Below are 20509 nucleotides of genomic sequence, written 5' to 3'. Positions count from 1 at the left end.
TTAAAGTTGCCAAAGATGATAAAATCAAAAAAACTAAAAATGTAAAAAAAAAAATTAATAAGGGATTGAAGTTGTCAAACATAAAAATGAAAAATAAAAAAAAAAGTAAAAAAAATTCGGCGCGCTCCGTATTAAAATTTAATTTTTAAAATTTATTTTTTTATTTTTTTTTTCAATTTTTTTTTTTTTTTCATTTTTTTTATTTTTTTTTTATTTTTTTTCTTTTTTTTTTCAACATCACTTTGGTTTTTCATTCCAATCATAATTTTTTCTAAGGATGTCTTTTCCACTTACAATGGAAACTAAAATCAATAGAAAATTATTATATCCACCAATTGATAATTTCAATTATGGAAATACTCATCATAATAATAATAAACAACCAAATATAAACCATGAAGAAATTCCATCAGGAATAACTTCTGATGGTAATTATAGTTGGTTTACAAAAGAAAACGAAATATTTTTTTATGATTTAAATAATGGTAAAAGAATAACAACATTTTGTTTTGTTGTTGAAAATTCAATTGAGGTAAATATATATATATTTACTTTTTTTTTTTTTAAAAATAATAATAAAATGATATTAACTTTTTGTTTTTTTTTTTTTTTTGTTTTTAACGACTAATTTATTTTTTATTGAACCCTCCCCTCCCCTTTCCCCTTTTTTTTTTATTTTTTTTATTTTTTTATTTTTTTATTTTTAGTGTTCAGTTACAGCAGTTGGTGAAATAATTGTCGAAGATCAAATATTTATTGTTGTAGCATTAAAGGGTGGAAATAGTACATCATTAAAAGTTTTAGATATTCAAACTGGTGACACATTAAAAACATTGGATACAACACCATTATCAACTATAACATACATTAAACAATTATATAGAGAATCTAAATTCTCAAAAGCACAAGCTGATTTAATTAGAAATATTAAAACTCCATTAGCATTAGGTATTCAAAATTCTTGTCAAGTTATAATAGTTGATATTTATTTTAATTTAAGAGAACAATTTTTATCATCAGTAAGTAAAAAAAAAAAAAAAAAAAAAAAAAAAAAAAAAATAGAAAAAAATCAAATATTAATTATTTTTTATTTTTTTTAATCTATTTTGTATTTTTTTTTTTTTAAAAAAAAAAAGAATCAATTAATATTACAAGATATAACAAATTATGATTATAAACATTTCTTTAATAATAAGACCAATAATTTAGTACCATATTTTATTTTAGGTGGTGATCAATTATTTAATGGAAATAGTTACAAATTTGAATATCCAGCAGGTAAACATTCATCAGAGGGATATTTAGTTGAAGATCGTAATGGTATTACACAACAAAATTTAAAGAGTAAATTACAACACCAATATCCACAACAACAACAGCAACAGCAACAACAACAACAACAACAACAAACCAACCAATTTACTCAATTGGATGTTACATCGATTGAATATATCGAGAGTTTAAGAATGATAGCAATTGGCTATAGCATTGGAACATTTCAGTTATTCTCAAGTAACAACTTCAAATTGTATTATTGTTCACCAGCTAGAGAGGTTGGATTGCATTCAAGTGTTAGTCATTTAGAGAATAAACAATCACCAGTCACCAACTTTCTCTATCAAGAGTTGGAAGATGATGATACATCAAGTGTTAGTCATCTATGGATTGGTAGAGGTTCAAAGAATAATAAATCTTCAAATAATAACATTTCAATCATTTTATATAAATTAGAATTTGATTTACAATTATCACCAGATTCAAGTAAAACAATTAATAATTTAATTTCATTAACTCAAAATGTTGATACACCAATTGATATTACAAAAATTAATCAAACTAATAGTCAAACTAATCAATTTGGTGAAATTTTATTAATGTCATATCTTTATCAAAATAAAGATTTAAAATTAAATAATGGAATTATACCAAAATCAAAATCAATATTTATTTATCAATTCATTGAAAATGGTACAATTAAAATTGAAATTAAATTATTTGATTTATTTTTATTAGAAAGACATGGTATAAATTATAGTTCAAATTCTCAACAACATTGGTTACACTCAATTAAATTGGATGATGAGAATGGAAACTTTAAAAATAATGGTTATCATTCAATTTGGATTGATCAACAATCAGTTTTAAATAATGTACTTTATCAATTAGAAAATAATAATAGTAAAGTATTTTTAAGTAAAGAAGATCAATATCAAACTAGTGGTAGTAATAGTGGTAGTGGTAGTGATAACTTTGATGATAATTATGAAAATTTTGAAGAAAATAAATTAAATTTAACAATTTATCATCCAAATTTTAAATTTAAATTATTATCATTTTCAACTATTGATAATATAGATTATTTAAGTCCAAAAGAGAGATTAGTATATGAATTATCGAATAAGGGTGCAATTTTATTTGAATCATCAACACTTTTAAATTCAGTCTATGTTAAATTTGTAGAATCAAATATTTTCCCATTCTATAAATCTGATCAACAACAACAAAGAAATGATTTATTAATATTTTCATTAAATAATAATTTAATTTCAATTGTAAAGGATTACATTTTAAATTATAAATCATCAAATGCAAAATTAATATTGGAATCGTTTTGGTCACATTTTCAAACATTAAATAGAAATTTTGGTCTCTCTGAAATTTATAGTAAATTAAATTCTGATACACCAAAACTTTTAGAATTAGTTTATGTTAAAATTACAGATTTAGTTCGTATTTTTAAATCATTAGCTGATAGATATATTCAAGAGAATTTAAATAAATTAAATTCAAATGATATGATAATTGATGGTGGTGGTGGTGGTGGTGGTTCTAATTCAAATTCAAATTTAAATTCAAATTCCAATTTATTACCAGATACTTTAAAAATTAAAATTGATCAAGCAATTAATATTGCAAGATTTATTGAAATTTTAAAATGGTCTTTATATTTTGGTTTATTTAAACCATCAACATTGAATGATATGGAATCAGTTAGAAATTATACAATTCAAAAGAGAAAAATTATTAAAGAGAAATTAACAATTGAAATGGGTAATATTGGTAGAACTAATCAATATCTTTCGGATAGATTATTAATTGATTTATTCTATTCAAATATTGATTTATCGTCATCGACATCAACAACAACAACAACAACAACAACAACGACTGATGGTAATCAAATAATGAGTTCTTATCCACCACATAATTCTCAAACTATGAAATCATTCTTTAAAATTTTTGAATCATCTCAACAATTTACAAAAAAGATTTCAGTACTATTCTATTTATTAATAGATTTAGAATTAACTGATCTTAATGGTGGTAATGGTAGTAATGGAAAGAGTTTACATCAATCGGAAACTTTAAAATCATTCTTTGGTTCTTTCCATATCTCTAGTAATTATTATAGTTTTATTATGGGTATTTGGAAATTAGATAGTTATTTATTAAAATCACAAGATCAAATGAATATTGATGACGATGATGATGATGATGAAGATGCCACCAATCGTGAAAATAATAGTAATTTAATTGATGAAGATATTAAAAGTGCATTTACATTATTAAATTCTTCAAAAGTTACAAAGAAATATCTTTATCCAATTTTAGCAAGATTTTATAGTTTTGGATTCAAAAATTATGCTCAACTTTTAATGAAAGGTTTTAATTTCCAACCACAAACTCCAGATGAAGCTCAGTTATATGTTAGAATTCTTTTATCAAATCATTCAATTCTAGAGGCAATCTTATTCCAACGTAGTTTTAGAAATCGTTTACAAGATCAATTAACAATCGATTCAATTGAAAGATTATTATTTTCAATATTTAATTATACATTTAATTTAAAGAAATTGGATTTAATTTTAAATATGTCTCTTGATGAAATTGAAGAACAAGTATTTTTACATTTCCTTTTCAAAATGAAAGCTTCATCTCTAATCTCTTTATATTATATTAAAAGAGGTCGTATTCCTGAAGCTTGTAAAGTTAATCGTTACTATCAATCCACTAGAGTCAATGGTGATGTTTTCGATGGTCATGATACTATCAATCATTTATTATTAAATTATGAACAATCATTACCATTAATTCAAAGACCAATTCATTTTAATATTACAAATGAATCACAAGATAAACCAAAACAACAACCACAATCACAACAACAACAACAACAACCACAACCACAACAATTTTTAAATAGTGAAGAAGATAATATACCATTATTACCAAAATCAATTTCAAAAGTTAATTTAGTACCACCACAATCGTTCATTCAAAAACCAATTGTAATGCCATCACCAATTCCAAAACTTTATAATGATTCCTTATATTTATCATCAACTTTATCAACTGCTCCCATTTCAAATTTAGAGATTCTAACAAAGAAATCAAATGAAGAACAACAAGAGAGATTATTAATTCAACAAAGATTGGCTCAACAAGAAAAAGAATTACAAGAACAACAAAGAATTAAAAAAGAATTTGAAGATCAACAAGAAAAACTTTTAGATTTCCAAAGACAACAAGAACTTTTACAACATCAAATGGAAGTTCATTCACAATTATTACTACAACAAAAACAACAACAACAACAACAACAGAAACAAATAAAAGAACAAGAATATGAAGAATATGATGAAGAATATGAAGAAGAAGAAGAAGAACAAGTTGCAACCTCAAATAAATCTTCTCTTGATATGATTTTCCCAACAATGGTAACTACAACTTCAACTACAACATCTTCACCAAATTTATCAGTTGCTAGTGGTAGTACTCCACAAGGTTCACCATTAAAATCTGCACTTAAAAGTGGTGGTTCTGCCAAGAAAACTACAAATGTTAGATTTAAAGATAGTTTAAATAGAGAATATCCAATTCCAAAATTAAAGAAAAGAGGTATGCCTGATTCTGATGATGATGATGATGATGATGATGAAAATTATGATTCTGATGATGACGATGATGATGATGAAGATTCAGAGTTTGAAGATATCTATAAAATTGATTCAAACGAAGATGAAGAAGAGGATGAAGAAGATGAAGAAGAAGAGGATGATGATAGTGCTGTAGTTCATGACGATGATGAATTAGATGATCAACAAGCTTCGCAAGCTCAACAATTCTTACAAAATCAAAAACATCAAAAACTATTACAACAACAACAACAACAACAACAACAACAACAACAACAACAACAACAACAACAACAACAACAACAACAACAACAACAACAACAACAACAACAACAACATGAAACTGATGATACTGAAGAAGAACTTGAAGATGATATTGTCGAAGAAGATGATGATTCAGAAGAAGATAGATTTAAAGATTTTGAAAGACCAAAACATGGTGGTAAAGAACCACCAAAATTCTCTACCTATTCAGGACTACAACCATCAAAACAACAACAACAAAAATTCTTATCACCTCAAGATGATGATGATTATGATGAAGAAGATGAAGAAGATGATCAAAGTTATGATGATGATGACGATGGTGAAGAAGAGGATGATGGTAATTATAGAGTACCAACTCAACAATTTATGAGACAACCAATCGTAAATAGTAGTAGTAGTGGTGGCACTCAAGATGAACCAATGGAAATTGGTTCTTCCTCTGATGAAGATAATAGTCAAATTGTAAAAAATCAATATAATTATAATAATGAAGAAGATAATGATGAAGATGAACAAGAGGATGATAATGAAGAAGAGCAAGAAGAAGATGAAGAAGAGGAAGAAGATTCACCAAAACAACCAAAAAGAGTAGTAGCTCATAAACCATTACCAAAAGTTCAATTTAATAATAATGATGAAGAAGAACAACAACAACAACAACAACAACAACAACAACAACAACAACAACAACAACAACAACAACAACAACAACAACAACAACAACAAAAAGAAGAAGAAGAAGAGGAAGAAGAAGAAGAAGAAGAAAAGAAAATGAATGAAAGTGATGAAAGTGGTGGAGAAATTTCTAAAAATGAAAATTCTTCAGATGACGATTCTGATAATGATCAATTTAATTCACCATTTACAAACCAATTTCTAAGTAAAACAAGTGGTAACACATCTGGTCAATCAATTGATTTTGACCAAGATGAAAAATATTCAACTCCAACCGATAAAGGTTCAAACAATAACGATACCACTGTTGATAGTGACATTTTTCAATCTCAACAAAGTGATTCATCATTCGTTCAATCTCAAGAAAATGAGTCATTAAAAAAAAGTGATGAAAATCTATCAACTTTTAATGATTTAAATAATTCAATTCTATCTAATATTAGTAGTCAACAACCACAAGAAGATGATGAAAAATTTCAAGAATTAGAAGGTGATACTAATAATAATAATAATAATAATAATAATAATAATAATAATAATAATAATAATAATAATACTGATGAGGTAATGGGAGATGAAGAAAAGAACGATAATCAAAACGTTGAAATGGAAAATACTGAACAAGATAAAAAGGATTCTCCATTCCAAGAAATTGAAGATGATGAAAGTATTATCAACTCTCAACAAAAAGAAGAAAGTGATGTTGAGGGTAAATCAAATGATCAATCCCTTGAAACCTCTATCCATCAAAAAGTAGAAGATAAACAAATGGATGACGATGATGACGAAAAAAGTAATAATCAAAATGAAGAAAATGTTCAACCAACCCAAGAAAAACAGGATGAACAAGAACCAGAGGAACAAGAAGAGCAAGAAAAACAACCAGAAGAAGAAGAAGAAGAAGAAGAAAAAGTAAAAGAAATAGAACAACAAGAAGAAGAAGAAGAAGAACCAAAAGAAGAACAATCAGAAGAAGAAGAAGAAGAACAACCTGAAGAAGAGCAACCTGAAGAAGAACAAACAAAAGAAGAACAACCAGGAGAAGAACAACCAGGAGAAGAAGAAGAAGAACCAGAAGAGGAAGAAGAAGAAAAAGAACCAGAAGAGGAGGAAGAAGAAGAAAAAGAAATGGAAGAAGATGAAGAAGAAAAAGAAGACGAAGAAGAAGAAAAAGAAGATACCCCAAAAAAACAACCAATTGTCCCAATTTCAACTAGACCAAGTCGTCAATCAAAAACCGATGGTATTGCAAAAACACTAAGCATTGCTGAAATGAGAAGAGGTGAAAAAGATAAAAAAAAACAGCTAGCACCCCAAAAACCAACCTCTAAATTAAAACCAAAAGTTCAAGCTGCTACCAAACCAAAAAAAACTAAAAAAGCTTCAAAAAAATAAATAAAATTTCAATAGCATAACCCCTTTAATCTCTATAGCTTTTCAAATTATAGGTTATAAATTTTTTATATCATTGTTTAAATTATTTTTTTGATATTTAGGTGAGTTACTAGTTACGGAATGACCAACATTAGAATATATATCCAAACTGGTATCACTATCGCCAAAATTTTTTTTTTTTTTTAGACGCTCTACATTAAATTAAATTAAAATGTACATTGTATTTGTCTAAAAAAAAACCACTTTTACAAATGCTATTAATTATTTGCAAGATCTGGGTCTTTAGCAAAAATAGTAGTTTATTCAGGTTTATTATTACTATTGGGATGATTTTAATTACAATTTTTTCTGGTATTATTTCTTTAATTTGGACAATTGATTTTTCGACCTGTAGATTTTTGGTGATTGTTTAATGTTAAAAGTTTTTAAAAATCATAATAAATAATATTAATAATATTAAGAATCATGGTAATACATTAAATTTTAGGGGAATTGAACCTGCGATCTTAAAAATTTTCTTAAAAAAAGACCCCTCAGGGAGTTGAACCCTGGACCAACTGCTAACTTCTAACGTTTTGGAGACAATTACAATAAACCACTATGCTAAGGAGTCATTGAAAACAAACTGGATTGCACACTTTCATAACCCGCCATTTTTTTTTGGAAAAAAACAATTGCTTTTTTTGATTATTTCATTTTTCATATAAAAAGACATACAAAACAAAAAAATAAATAAATAAACTATTTTAAAAGCCATCTTTTTACTTTATTGTAATTTATTTTTTGTTTCGTTTTGAAAATTTTGCGTAGATTCATTAATCTCGCTAAAACTATTACAATTCAGACAATGGAACTCACCACTTCACGCAATAACACTTCCCAAACATCTCAAAAAATACAATAATTCACTCAGTACTCTCTATAAATTATAAAAAAAAATAAAAATAAAATAAAAAAAAATAAAAAAAAAAAAAAAAAAAAAAAAAAAAAAAAACCTGGGAACCCAAGTTAATCAGAAAATTTCCAGATTTTTAACTTTTTAAAGTAAAATAAAAAAAAGAAAGAAATTGTATTACTAAATTCTTGTAACTCTTTTGTTGTCCAAAGACCATTTTCTTGTAAAATTTTTAATTGTTTGAAAATTGTTGATTTACAGACTCACCTGCTCAAAGTACTTGTGTAATACCCTAAAAATGTCCTTTTATCATCTTTGATTGATTTTTCTAATCTCCATTGATACTTTTGTATTATCATTTGATTTACTTAAAAATGCCATTTTTTTTTAAAAAAAAAAACAATAATTAAAAAATAAATATTGTATGTGAGTTTATTATTATCACAAGCTTTTTTTTTTTTTTTTTTTTTTTTTTTGAATTGGAACTAATATTATCACTGGCAATATCTTTTTTGATTTTTGATTTTTGATTTTTTTTTTTTTTTTTTTTTTTTTTTTTGATGTTGAGATGAATTCTTTTTTTTTTATTTTTTATTTTTTTATGTAATGTAAGAAATTTTATTGAAATTTCCCTGCAACATTAATAATAAATTTCTAATTTTTTTTTCCCTTGAAAAGACTAAATTTTTTATTTTTTTTTTTTTTTTGGGTGATTTCCTTTGCAAGAAAAAAAAAAAAATTTTTAAATTATATCTAAAAATTATTATCTGAAAGTGTGTTTGAATACCCATTTTTTTGTTCTTTATTCTCCAAGATTATAGGAAAAAAAAATGAAAAAGATTTTGAAGAACAATAAAATTTTTGAATAATTTGAAACGTGTTCTAAATGTTATCTCCATTTACCCAAAAAAATTTTTAAATCATTTTTCTTTACCAATTTATAAAAAATAACATTTTCAAATAAAATTCAAAATTTTGGTGGTTTCCTTTCAAAGAAAAAAAAAAAAAAAAAAAATAGAGGAAAAAAAAAAGGAAAAAATTTTAAATTATGGCTTATTTCGGAAATTATGGCTTATTTAGGTAAATTTAAAAATTATTATCTCAAAGTGTGGTTGGGTATCCGATTTTTATTCTTTATTCTCCAAGATTATAGAAAAAAAATAAGAATTCTTTTTTTTTCAACATCAAGAAAATTTTAGTATAAATTAAAAAAAAAAAAAAAAAAAAACATCAAATCATTTATTTAATTATAAAAAAAAAAAAAAATTAAAAAAAAATGTTATCAAGAAAATTTAATATTATCATATTATTACTTTGTGTTTTATTTGTTTCTGCTATTAAATCCAGTTCAAATTTAGTTTCTAGTCCAAATGCCAACCCTACAATTTTAAATTTAATTGTTGATTCTAACAAAACCAATTCATATTCAAGTGAATGTGGTAGTTCTTTTGAAGACTCATGTAACAATATTGTGGACGCTGTGAATTATTTCCATGAATATAATAGCAAACCAGAAAACTATAATTCTACATTGGTTTTGAAATTAGCTGATGGAACATATTCTGGTAAAGTAAATTATATACAAAGTGGATTGGGTTTACATATAACAATTTCAACATACACTTCAAACTCTAATGATGTCATTATTGATGGATCTGATCTCATACATTATTTGATTGATTTTGATAGTAAAGGTCAAAATCCACCTTCTTCAAAAACATTTTTAAAAGTATCCAATGTTGCCTTTGTAAACTTTTTCAGCCTTAACTATCACATCTTATATTCAGATACATATGGAAAGATGGAAACACAATATATTTTTGATACATGTAAATTTTTAAATTCTACAAACTTGGGATTCACAGGATTTGGGGAATCAAAAGAAGTAAATTCAATTAGTTTTGAAAACTCAATTTTTGAAAACGTTACTTTTAGAGAATATTCCTTTTTTGGCAAAAAATACACAACATCTTTTACATTTACAAAATTCAATTCAGTATCCTTTGACGATTCTTTTATTGTTGAAGAGATAGATTCAAAAAAAAAATTAATTGGTTGTTCTTTTAATCAAGTTTCTTTTGGCACTAAAACCCAAAAGTTATATTTTATCGATGCAAAGGACATATCAATTGAATCTTCAACTTTTAATCAAATTATAGGTCCAAAAAGTTCAACTCCTGCTTCTTTGTTAAAAATTTCAAATAACGTAAATATTACTTTAATTATGTTAAATACTTTTAATAACTTTGATGGTGTTTTGGCAGAATCAAATAACTCTATGATTTCATTCAGTTCAAACACATTTTCAAATAGTAATAACAAACCAATCATCAAATCATTGAATTCAAATGTAATGTACGATTCCAATACTTTTAAATATTCCGGAAATTCAAATGATGATCAATTAATTGATTGCACAGGCTCATCAATTTCATTTACATCAAATAATGATGGTAGTGAGATTTTTGAAAAAAATCCAATTTGTAAAGATTGTTTTATATCTATTGGTTCTAAAACAGTTTGCTCTAAAAAAACAACAACAACATCCTCAACCTCTTCTTCAGTTACAACCTCAACCTCTTCTTCAATTACAACCACCGGTGAAACCACTTATACCTCTACCACTGGTGATGATGATCATCCAAATGGTTCAGTTGATGGTAAATCTGTTTCATATCAATTGTTAGTTATTATTTTAATAATAATTTCTTTATTAAATATTAAAATCCATTGAAATAATTCTCTCCTCATTTTTTTTCTTTGGTAATTCTTTACAGTCAAATAAAAAAAAATAATTTGTTTTTATCACTTAAACTTTATAATTAATCTTTTTTATTTTTATTTTTTATTTTAAATTACATTAAGATTTAATTAATATATTGGAATAAGAATGATTGAGCGAGAATAAAGATAAAAATGGATAATTATTTGAAGAATGTTCTAATGAACCAATGATTGATTGATTATCAATTGTTTATTGTTGTGGGGAATTATTTTGGAATTTCCCTTTCTAAATTTTCACTAAAATACACTGCTTATATGTGTAGTGTAAAAATTCACTATTTTATATTATTCACAATTATTTGGTTGTTTAAGAATTTAATAACAATTTAATTTTAAGTATACACCAAATTTTTTTTTTTTTTTTTTTTTTTTAAAATTGAAAAAAGTTTCGTTTTTTTCTTTTTTTTATTTTAATTTAAATATCTTTTTTTCTAAAATTTCCCTACAACAGTTACATTCATTATTTTTATATTTTATATCACTCTTTATATTTTTGACTATTAATCTATCTAAATAATTCATATAAAAAACTAAATTGTTATTTAAAAAAAAAAAAAAATGAATAAAAAAAAAAAAAAAAAAAAAAAAAATTTTATTTGCTGTTAAATTTAGAAAGAATAAAATAAAAATCACAATATGTTTGAACTATTACTATTAAATAAATTGGTATTATGTTTTTTTTCAATTTTTTTATTTTATTTTTATTTAAGATTTAATTAATAAATGTGAATAATTTAAGATATTTAAACCATAACAACATCAGAGAGTTATTTTATTTGAAAATCTATTATCTTTTTTTTTTTTCCCAAACATTTTTTTTTTTCGATTAAATATATTATAATATTGGATTACTAGGCTTTAACATGTTTTTTCTTAATTTATATTTTATATTTTATTTTATTTTATTTTTTTTATTTTTCTTTTTTTATTTTATTTATTTTATTTTATTTTATTTTATTTATTTTATTTTATAATAATATACTTATTAATAAAAATGCCAATAATATAATACTATAGCTTGAAATTTATTTTGATGATGTTGAAGAATCGGGTAACGATTCGGAGCAAGATGAAATATAAGATGAAAATTACAAAAAACACCACAAATATTAAGTAATACAAATGCCTACAAAAAATAAGCGAAATTGTAGACAAAACTCAAAAAAAAATCAATTCAAATATGTCGTCAACATCAATCACGAAGCCGATAAAATAAAAAAAGATTTAGAAAAAAGATGTTTAATCAAAAGTAATAATCCAATTCAAAATTCGAAACAAAAAAAAAAAAAAAAAAAAAAAAAAGTAAACTAACCCTGTAAAAAAACTACTAATAAAATGAGATATAGCATCTCAAGGAGAAGTAACTAATAATTGCGTTATCCAATTCAAAAAAAAAAAAAAAGCGCCATTTTTTTTGAAGACTATTACAATAAACCACCATGCCAGGGAGTCATTGAAAACCAACTGGATGACACACTTTGCAAACGTTTCATGTTTTTTTATTGGGTGATACACTTTGCTAAGGTCTCATTCAAATGCCGCTAATAGACTTGTACATAAGTAGTTGATGAAATTTTGTTCTAGACTATAAAAAAATAGTGAGATGTTTATTGTGATATTTTGTTTTTAAAAAAAAAATAATTTTGGTTTTTCAAGAGGTGTCAGTGCCGGTGTCAGTTTTTAAAATAGTCAGTGTTATTTGATTCACAATATTATCAAGTATAAAATGAAGGAAATTTATAATTTTTATTTCATTAAAAACAAACTGTAAAAAAACAAATAACAATTAAAAAAAAGAAAAAAAAATGCCAAGTATTATAATTCCAAGATATTCTGCCTCACCTGTTTCAAAACCAAATAGCATCAAATCTATTCCATATGCAACCGAGAATGGCTCCTGTAAATTATTATCAAAATAGAAATATTTGATATTTTTAAAAAATCTTAATTTACGACAACCAAAATATCAATTAATTACATCCTCACCATTATTTATTTAATTTTTCAAGAAAAATAGAAAAAATTCTCTCCTTAATACTGTTAATATGTTTATAATTATTAATCATACATTGGAATTCATTCATTCAATTTTATAAAATAAAAAAAATAAAGAAAAAAAATGTATAATTTTAAAATAAATTTTAAAAAAAAAAAAAAAAAAAAAAAGAATTACAATTTATCATATAATAAATCGAATAGAAAGAAAAATTAATTATACAATATGGTGGTTTGGTTTTATTTTAATTTTTTTTTTTTAATTTCCACCTCTTAATCTTAAAACTAAATGGAGAGTAGATTCTTTTTGAATATTGTAATCTGATAAAGTACGACCATCTTCTAATTGTTTACCGGCAAAAATTAATCTTTGTTGATCTGGTGGAATACCTTCTTTATCTTGGATCTTGGCTTTAACATTTTCAATGTTATCAGAACCTTCAACTTCTAATGTTATTGTTTTACCAGTGAGAGTTTTAACAAAGATTTGCATACCACCTCTTAATCTTAACACTAAATGGAGAGTAGATTCTTTTTGAATATTGTAATCTGATAAAGTACGGCCATCTTCTAATTGTTTACCGGCGAAAATAAGACGTTGTTGATCTGGTGGAATACCTTCTTTATCTTGGATTTTAGCTTTAACATTCTCGATATTATCAGAACCTTCAACTTCTAATGTGATGGTTTTACCGGTGAGAGTTTTAACAAAAATTTGCATACCACCTCTTAATCTTAACACCAAATGAAGAGTTGATTCCTTTTGAATATTATAATCTGATAAAGTACGACCATCTTCTAATTGTTTACCTGCGAAAATAAGACGTTGTTGATCTGGTGGAATACCTTCTTTATCTTGGATTTTAGCTTTAACATTCTCGATATTATCAGAACCTTCAACCTCTAAAGTGATAGTTTTACCAGTGAGAGTTTTAACAAAAATTTGCATACCACCTCTTAATCTTAATACTAAATGAAGAGTTGATTCCTTTTGAATATTGTAATCTGATAAAGTACGGCCATCTTCTAATTGTTTACCGGCAAAAATTAATCTTTGTTGATCTGGTGGAATACCTTCTTTATCTTGAATTTTAGCTTTAACATTCTCAATATTATCAGAACCTTCAACTTCTAATGTTATTGTTTTACCAGTAAGAGTTTTAACAAAAATTTGCATTCTGGAAATTATATTAATATTTTATAATTAAAATAAATAAATAAATAAATAAAGTAAATAAACAAATAAACAAGTGATTTTAATAATTTTAAATTGTTATTAATAAAAAAAAGAAAATTAATTTTCTTTTTATTGTTTTTTTTTTTTGAAAATTCTTAATAATTTAATAAAAAAAAAAAAAAAAAAAAAAAAAAAAAAATTAAAAAAATAATTTTCAAAGAATTTTTTATTTTTAAAAAATAAAAAACTAATATTATGAGTCATGTTGACAAAACAATGTTCATTGAATTGATACTATATTTAAAACTAAATAAAAATTAGAAAAAAAGACTTTAATAAATAATGTTCCGAAAAGTGTTGAGAGGTCGAGTGAGAAGGAAATGTGTCAAAAAAAAAAATAAAAAATAAAAAATAAAAAAAAGTATGCTATAAATGGAAATAAAAAAATTATTTAAACATTTTAAATAATAATATAGCTTTTTTATTTAATTTTATTTTATTCTATTTTATTCTATTTTATTCTATTTTATTTTATTTTATTTATTTTATTTTATTTTATTTTATTTTATTTTATTTTAATTTTTTATTTTTTTATTTTTTTATTTTTTATAATGATTTTAATTAAACCAATATTTTTAGTGGTTTCTTAATTATTTAATCTATACAATTTGATAACAATTGTTTTAGTAATTGTTGGAGTTGAAATATCTCTTGTCTTAATTGATCTAATTTAAATTCTGCTGTTTGATTTTCTATTTCTTGAAAATTTGTATTGAATTTAAATTTTTTACATTGGCGAAATTGATTTATTGGTTCTCCAGTTAGGTTTTGGATTTGTCTTTTTTTTAATATTATTTTGAAATGCATTTTTCTTTTTTTTTTTTTTTAAAAAAATTATTATTATTATTATTATTATTATTATTATTATTATTATTATTATTATTATTATTATTATTATTATTATTATTATTATTTTTATTATTACCCCTTTTTGGTTTTAATGTGAATTGAATTAACAAAAAGAGTTCATTTTAGGCCATTGTTTTTTTTTAAAAAGGAAAAAAAAAATTAAATCAAAAAATGAAGGTGTCAGTCTTTTGAAAAATAAGAAATAAAAAAAAAATTAAAAAGTGTGTCTTTTGAAAAAAAAAAAAAAAATAAAAAAAAAATTTTCAAAATAAATTAAAAATATCTAATTAAACATTTTTTAATATCTGTATCAATAAAAAGTGTCTGACACTTAATTGGGATAAATAAATAAATGACTCTATTAAAAAATTATAATAAAGGAAACTTTTTTATTTTTTTTTTTATTTTATAACTATTAGATGCAAAGGTAATTATGTTAAAAAAAAAAAAAAAAAAAATTGGAAAACAAAAAAAAAAAAAATAAAAAAAAATAAAATAAAATAAAGATTGGAAAATAAAATTAATAACGAAATAATTAAATAATAACAGGAATAAACAACAAATATTTTCTTTGAATGGAAAATCGGTAACTCGGTTACAAACCTCATCAATGAATAATAATAATAATAATAATAATAATAATAATAATAATAATAATAATAATAATAATAATAATAATAATAATAATAATAATAATAATAATAATAATAATAATAATAATAATAATAATAAAAATAATAAATTCATTGATGATCAAAATTACAATTCTGATAGTGATACTTCTTCTAATGATAGTGAGAGTGATAGTGATAGCGAGAGTGATAGTGATAGCGAAGAGATAATCCATTATGATAATGATGGACAATCTCTTTATGTAAAAAAAGTTTCAAAAACACAATCGGAACCACCACACCCAAAACCACCGCAACCAAAACCAAAACCACATCCAAAATCAGAAGCAGAACAACAAATTAAAACTCTTTTACCATCGCTCCCAAAAAATCCAATTCCAAAACATCCTATTTTTAATTTGAATTGTGATTTAGTTGATAGTCCACATGACAGATTATGGATAATTGAAAGTAAAAAAAGAGAAAAGAGATTATCTCGAGAATCATTAGAAGATAAAAAAAAGCCAAATAAAAAAAATAAAAAAAAACAATTTAAATAAATAAATATTTTTTATTTTAATAATCTTTTTTTTTTTTTTTTTTTTTTAATTATTTTAGTTTTTTTAATTAAAAAATAATGAATTTTCAATTTTTCGTCAAACTTTTTTTTTTTTTTTTTTTTTTTTTTTGGGAAAACTAATAGAAAACTAATTATAGAGAAATCGAGTAGAAATTTAATTTTAATATTTTTAGTATAAAAGAAATTAAAATAAAATAAATTAAATTAAATTAAATTAAAAAGACTTTAAAGACAAATAAATTAAATTAGTTTATTAATTATTTTAATTTTAAACTTTACTTTATTTTTATTTTTTTCAAAAAAAAAAAAAAAAAAAAAAAATTCATTTTTTTTTTTATTTTTATTTTTATTATTTTCAGAGTTTGTTTTGTTTTAAAAATAAAATTAAAAAATAAAAAAAAACAATGACTGAAACAACACCAACAACAAACGAAACAAAAGAACAAGTTATTACACCATGGGAAGTTGAAGCAGCACCAGGTGGTAGTGTAGATTATATGAAACTTGTTGATCAATTTGGTTCAACTGTTATTAGTGAAGAACTCATTGCTCGTTTTGAAAAAGTTACTGGTAAAAGAGCACATCACTTTTTACGTAGAGGAATCTTTTTCTCTCATAGGTAATTTCCAATAATAATAAAAAAACAACAATAGCACAATAATAATGATAAAAATAAAATATTTAACTATAATATATGATATAACCATATATTATATGTATATTTATTATCAATATATATTAATAATTTTATTATATTTTAAAAAAGAGATTTAAAAGAAATTTTAGATCATCATGAATCAGGTAAAAAATGGTTTTTATATACAGGTAGAGGACCATCAAGTGGTAGTTTACATTTTGGACATTTATTACCATTTACATTTACAAAATATCTTCAAGATGCATTCAATGTACCATTGGTAGTTCAAATGACAAATGATGAAAAGTTTTTATGGAAAGATATGACTTTAGAAGAATCAATTAAATTTACTCATAACAATGTTAAAGATATCATTGCATTGGGTTTTGATATTCAAAAAACTTTTATTTTTTCAAATTTAGAATATATTCATCATCTTTATCCAAATGTACTTAAAATTGCAAGATGTGTTAATTTAAATCAAGTATGTTTTTAGTATTAGTATTATTATTATTATTATTATTATTACTATTATTATGATAATCATAAAATTTTTTAGGTTATGTATATTCTAATTTAGAATTCATTTCTTATTTTATTTCAATTAATTAATTTAAAAGATTCAAAATATTTTTGGATTTAAAGAATCAGATGCAATTGGTAAATTTACATTTCCACCAGTTCAAGCAGCACCATGTTTTCCAGATTCATTCCCACATATTTTCCCATTGAATGATCCAGAGATTAAGAATATTCGTTGTTTAATTCCATGTGCAATTGATCAAGATCCATACTTTAGAATGACTCGTGATATTGCACATAGAATTGGTCATCAAAAACCAGCACTTATTCATAGTAAATTCTTCCCAGCACTTCAAGGTCACAATACCAAAATGAGTGCTTCAGATACAAATTCCGCAGTTTATCTCTCTGATACACCAGATCAAGTTAAAGATAAAATTAAGAAACATGCTTTCTCTGGTGGTGGTGCTACTAAAGAAGAACAAGAGAAAAATGGTGCTGATCTTTCAGTTGATATCACTTATGAATATTTAACTTTTATGTTGGAAGATGATGAACAATTAAAAGATATCGCTCATAGATATTCAACTGGTAAAATGATGACTGGTGAAATTAAACAAATTTTAATTGATCTTATGAATAAAATTATCATTCGTCATAAAGAAGCAAGAGCTAAAATTACTGATGAAGTTTTATCAACTTTTATGTCAATTCGTAAATTAAATTTTTAAAAAAAAAAAAATAATAAAATAATAAAATAAATAAATAAATAAATAAATAAAAATAAATAATTTATAAAAAAATAAATATATTTATATATATTTATATATATATTTAATAAAAAAAATATATTGTAAACCCAATCAAATTTACACAATATTGTAATTACAACATTATCAATATTTTTTTAAAAAATTTATTTACAAATAATTCTTATAAAAATAAATGTTTTGCCATCACAATATATTTTTAAAAACTAAACCACCAATATTAAAAAAAAATTATTATTATTATTATTATTATTTTTTTTTTTTAAAACTTTTTTTTTAATAAAAAAAAAAAATATCTATCAAATAAGTTTCTTGGGTTATTAAAATCTTTTACCCCGCAACTAAAATATGTATTATTTTTTTGAACTAACTTTAAAAAAAACGAATAAAATCCACCTCTTCTTAATTTTTTGTAAAATGACAATCACAAAGATATTTTAAAAAAAAAAAAAAAAAAGAAAAAAAAAATTAATTAAAAAAAAAAATCGTTTGGAGGATTGACACAAAATCTAGTCCAATCACAAACCCATTCTTTTTTTTTTTTTTTTTTTTTAATAATTTTTTTTTTTTTTTTTTATATGTGGTTTTTTTTATTTAATGATATATTTTTTTTTTTTTTTTTTTTTGTTTGTTATATTTTAAATAATTTATAAAAATAATAATAAAAAAACGATTTTAATTATTTTTAATCTTATTTAATATAAAAAAAAAAAAAAATTAAAAAAATGGAAAACGAGAAAAAATTATTTAAAAAATTATATTCATGGAAAGAAATTTCAAAACATAATACAATTGAAAATGGAATTTGGATTTCAATTGATGGTTTAGTTTATGATATTACAAAATTTATAAAACATCATCCAGGAGGTGAACAAGTTTTAATATTAGCAGCAGGTAGAGATGTTACAAATTTATTTGAAAGTTATCACCCAATGACAGATTTACCAAGTAAAATGTTAAAACAATATGAAATTGGACAAGTTTCAACAATGGAATTCCCAAAATATGTTGAAAAAAGTAAATTCTATTCAACATTAAAAGAAAGAGTTAGAGAGCATTTTAAAAAGTCAAATAAAGATCCAAAATTTGCATTTGGTATAATAGCAAGATTAATATTTGTTTATTGGTTTTTAATTACAAGTTATTATGTTAGCCATTATGCATTCATTGAAAATTTCTATTTAAATTGTTTACTTGCAATTGTGTATTCATTATCCAATAGTCTATTCTCATTACATATGATGCATGATGCGTGCCATTCAGCGATCTCTCATAATCCAAAAGTATGGAAATGGCTAGGCGCCACTTACGATCTATTCATTGGTGCCTCGTTCTTTTATTGGTGTAATCAGCATGTGATTGGTCATCATGTGTATACAAATATTAGAAATGCAGATCCGGATATTGGCGATAGTGAAGTTGATTTTAGAATTGTAACACCATACCAAAATAAATATTGGATTTATAAATATCAGCATATATACGCCCCATTTTTGTATGGTCTATATTCGATTAAATATAGATTATGTGATTATAGTGTTTTCACAGAGGGTTCAATTGGAAGGGTTAGAACTGCAAATGCTTCAAATTTTGAAATCATCTCTTTTATCATTGGTAAATTGGTTTTCATTGTTTTTAGATTCATCATACCATTACAATATCATAGTTTAGTAAACTTGTTAACTTATTTCTTTATCGCTGAATTCTTTTTTGGTCTTTATTTATCCTTTGGTTTCCAAGTTAGTCATTCTGCTGATAATTTAAAAATTGTTGCAACAAGTGTAAATGAAAATGATGAACCAACAAATGTTGATGAAGATTGGGCAATTCATCAAATTAAAACTACTCAAGATTATGGTATTAATTCATATATGTGTTTATTTTTTTCGGGTGGTGTAAATTTACAAGTTGTTCATCACTTGGTAAGTTTTATTATAAAAAAAAAAAAAAAAAAAAAAAAAAGAAATAGTTTTATTAATTTTAATATTTTATTTTTTAAAAAATAATAATAATAATGATAATAGTTTCCATCAATTTCACAAGAATACTATGGTGAATTAGTACCAATTATTAAAAAGGTTTGTGATGAGTATGATGTACATTATAATATTCAACCAACATTTTATGCTGCTTTTAAATCTCATATTGATTTTCTTTACAATATGGGTAATAATGAAAATTATGTAAGAAAATCTGTAACCGACTAGTAATTGAACCTAAAAATAAAAAAATAAAAAAATGAAAAAATCCAACAAACCCAAAAACAAAAATAAAAATATCGTTGCAACTTTTCGTTTTTCATTTGATTTTTCTTTTTCCTTTTTTTTAATTTTTTAATTTTTTTAATTATTTTTAATTTTTTAATTATTTTATTTT

The 20509-nt window shown here is 23.1% G+C and overlaps 7 protein-coding genes and 1 non-coding gene across 8 annotated transcripts; 5 read left to right on the top strand and 3 right to left on the bottom strand.

Moving 5' to 3' along the window:
- Positions 1–295: 295 nt before the first annotated feature.
- Positions 296–7253, top strand: DDB_G0269460 (hypothetical protein; the record flags this gene model as incomplete). Its single annotated transcript, XM_640896.1, has 3 exons — positions 296–532; positions 708–1019; positions 1137–7253. The coding sequence occupies 3 exons, from the start codon at positions 296–298 to the stop codon at positions 7251–7253; spliced, it is 6666 nt and encodes a 2221-aa protein (XP_645988.1).
- Positions 7254–7779: 526 nt separating this feature from the next.
- On the bottom strand, positions 7780–7866 carry tRNA-Trp-CCA-1. Its single transcript has one exon. It is a non-coding gene; the product is annotated as a tRNA-Trp (tRNA).
- A 1558-nt stretch (positions 7867–9424) lies between these two features.
- DDB_G0270532 (hypothetical protein) lies at positions 9425–10882 on the top strand (the record flags this gene model as incomplete). Its single annotated transcript, XM_640895.2, has 1 exon — positions 9425–10882. One exon carries the CDS (start codon positions 9425–9427, stop codon positions 10880–10882), a length of 1458 nt encoding a protein of 485 aa, XP_645987.2.
- Positions 10883–13186: 2304 nt separating this feature from the next.
- Positions 13187–14104, bottom strand: ubqJ (hypothetical protein; the record flags this gene model as incomplete). Its single annotated transcript, XM_640894.1, has 1 exon — positions 13187–14104. The coding sequence occupies one exon, from the start codon at positions 14102–14104 to the stop codon at positions 13187–13189; it is 918 nt and encodes a 305-aa protein (XP_645986.1).
- Positions 14105–14758: 654 nt separating this feature from the next.
- DDB_G0269456 (hypothetical protein) lies at positions 14759–14971 on the bottom strand (the record flags this gene model as incomplete). Its single annotated transcript, XM_640893.1, has 1 exon — positions 14759–14971. One exon carries the CDS (start codon positions 14969–14971, stop codon positions 14759–14761), a length of 213 nt encoding a protein of 70 aa, XP_645985.1.
- Positions 14972–15432: 461 nt separating this feature from the next.
- DDB_G0270530 (hypothetical protein) lies at positions 15433–16184 on the top strand (the record flags this gene model as incomplete). Its single annotated transcript, XM_640892.1, has 2 exons — positions 15433–15440; positions 15563–16184. The coding sequence occupies 2 exons, from the start codon at positions 15433–15435 to the stop codon at positions 16182–16184; spliced, it is 630 nt and encodes a 209-aa protein (XP_645984.1).
- Positions 16185–16608: 424 nt separating this feature from the next.
- Positions 16609–18094, top strand: trpS (tryptophanyl-tRNA synthetase; the record flags this gene model as incomplete). Its single annotated transcript, XM_640891.1, has 3 exons — positions 16609–16823; positions 16971–17325; positions 17462–18094. 3 exons carry the CDS (start codon positions 16609–16611, stop codon positions 18092–18094), a joined length of 1203 nt encoding a protein of 400 aa, XP_645983.1.
- A 764-nt stretch (positions 18095–18858) lies between these two features.
- DDB_G0294553 (delta 5 fatty acid desaturase) lies at positions 18859–20340 on the top strand (the record flags this gene model as incomplete). The annotated part of the gene is made up of 2 exons (XM_001134469.1): positions 18859–20055; positions 20158–20340. 2 exons carry the CDS (start codon positions 18859–18861, stop codon positions 20338–20340), a joined length of 1380 nt encoding a protein of 459 aa, XP_001134469.1.
- Positions 20341–20509: the final 169 nt, after the last annotated feature.

This window comes from Dictyostelium discoideum (genome assembly GCF_000004695.1).
Source record: "Dictyostelium discoideum AX4 chromosome 1 chromosome, whole genome shotgun sequence".
In the NCBI taxonomy this organism is placed as follows: Eukaryota; Evosea; class Eumycetozoa; order Dictyosteliales; family Dictyosteliaceae; genus Dictyostelium; species Dictyostelium discoideum.
This window is presented reverse-complemented; position numbering and strand designations above follow the sequence as displayed.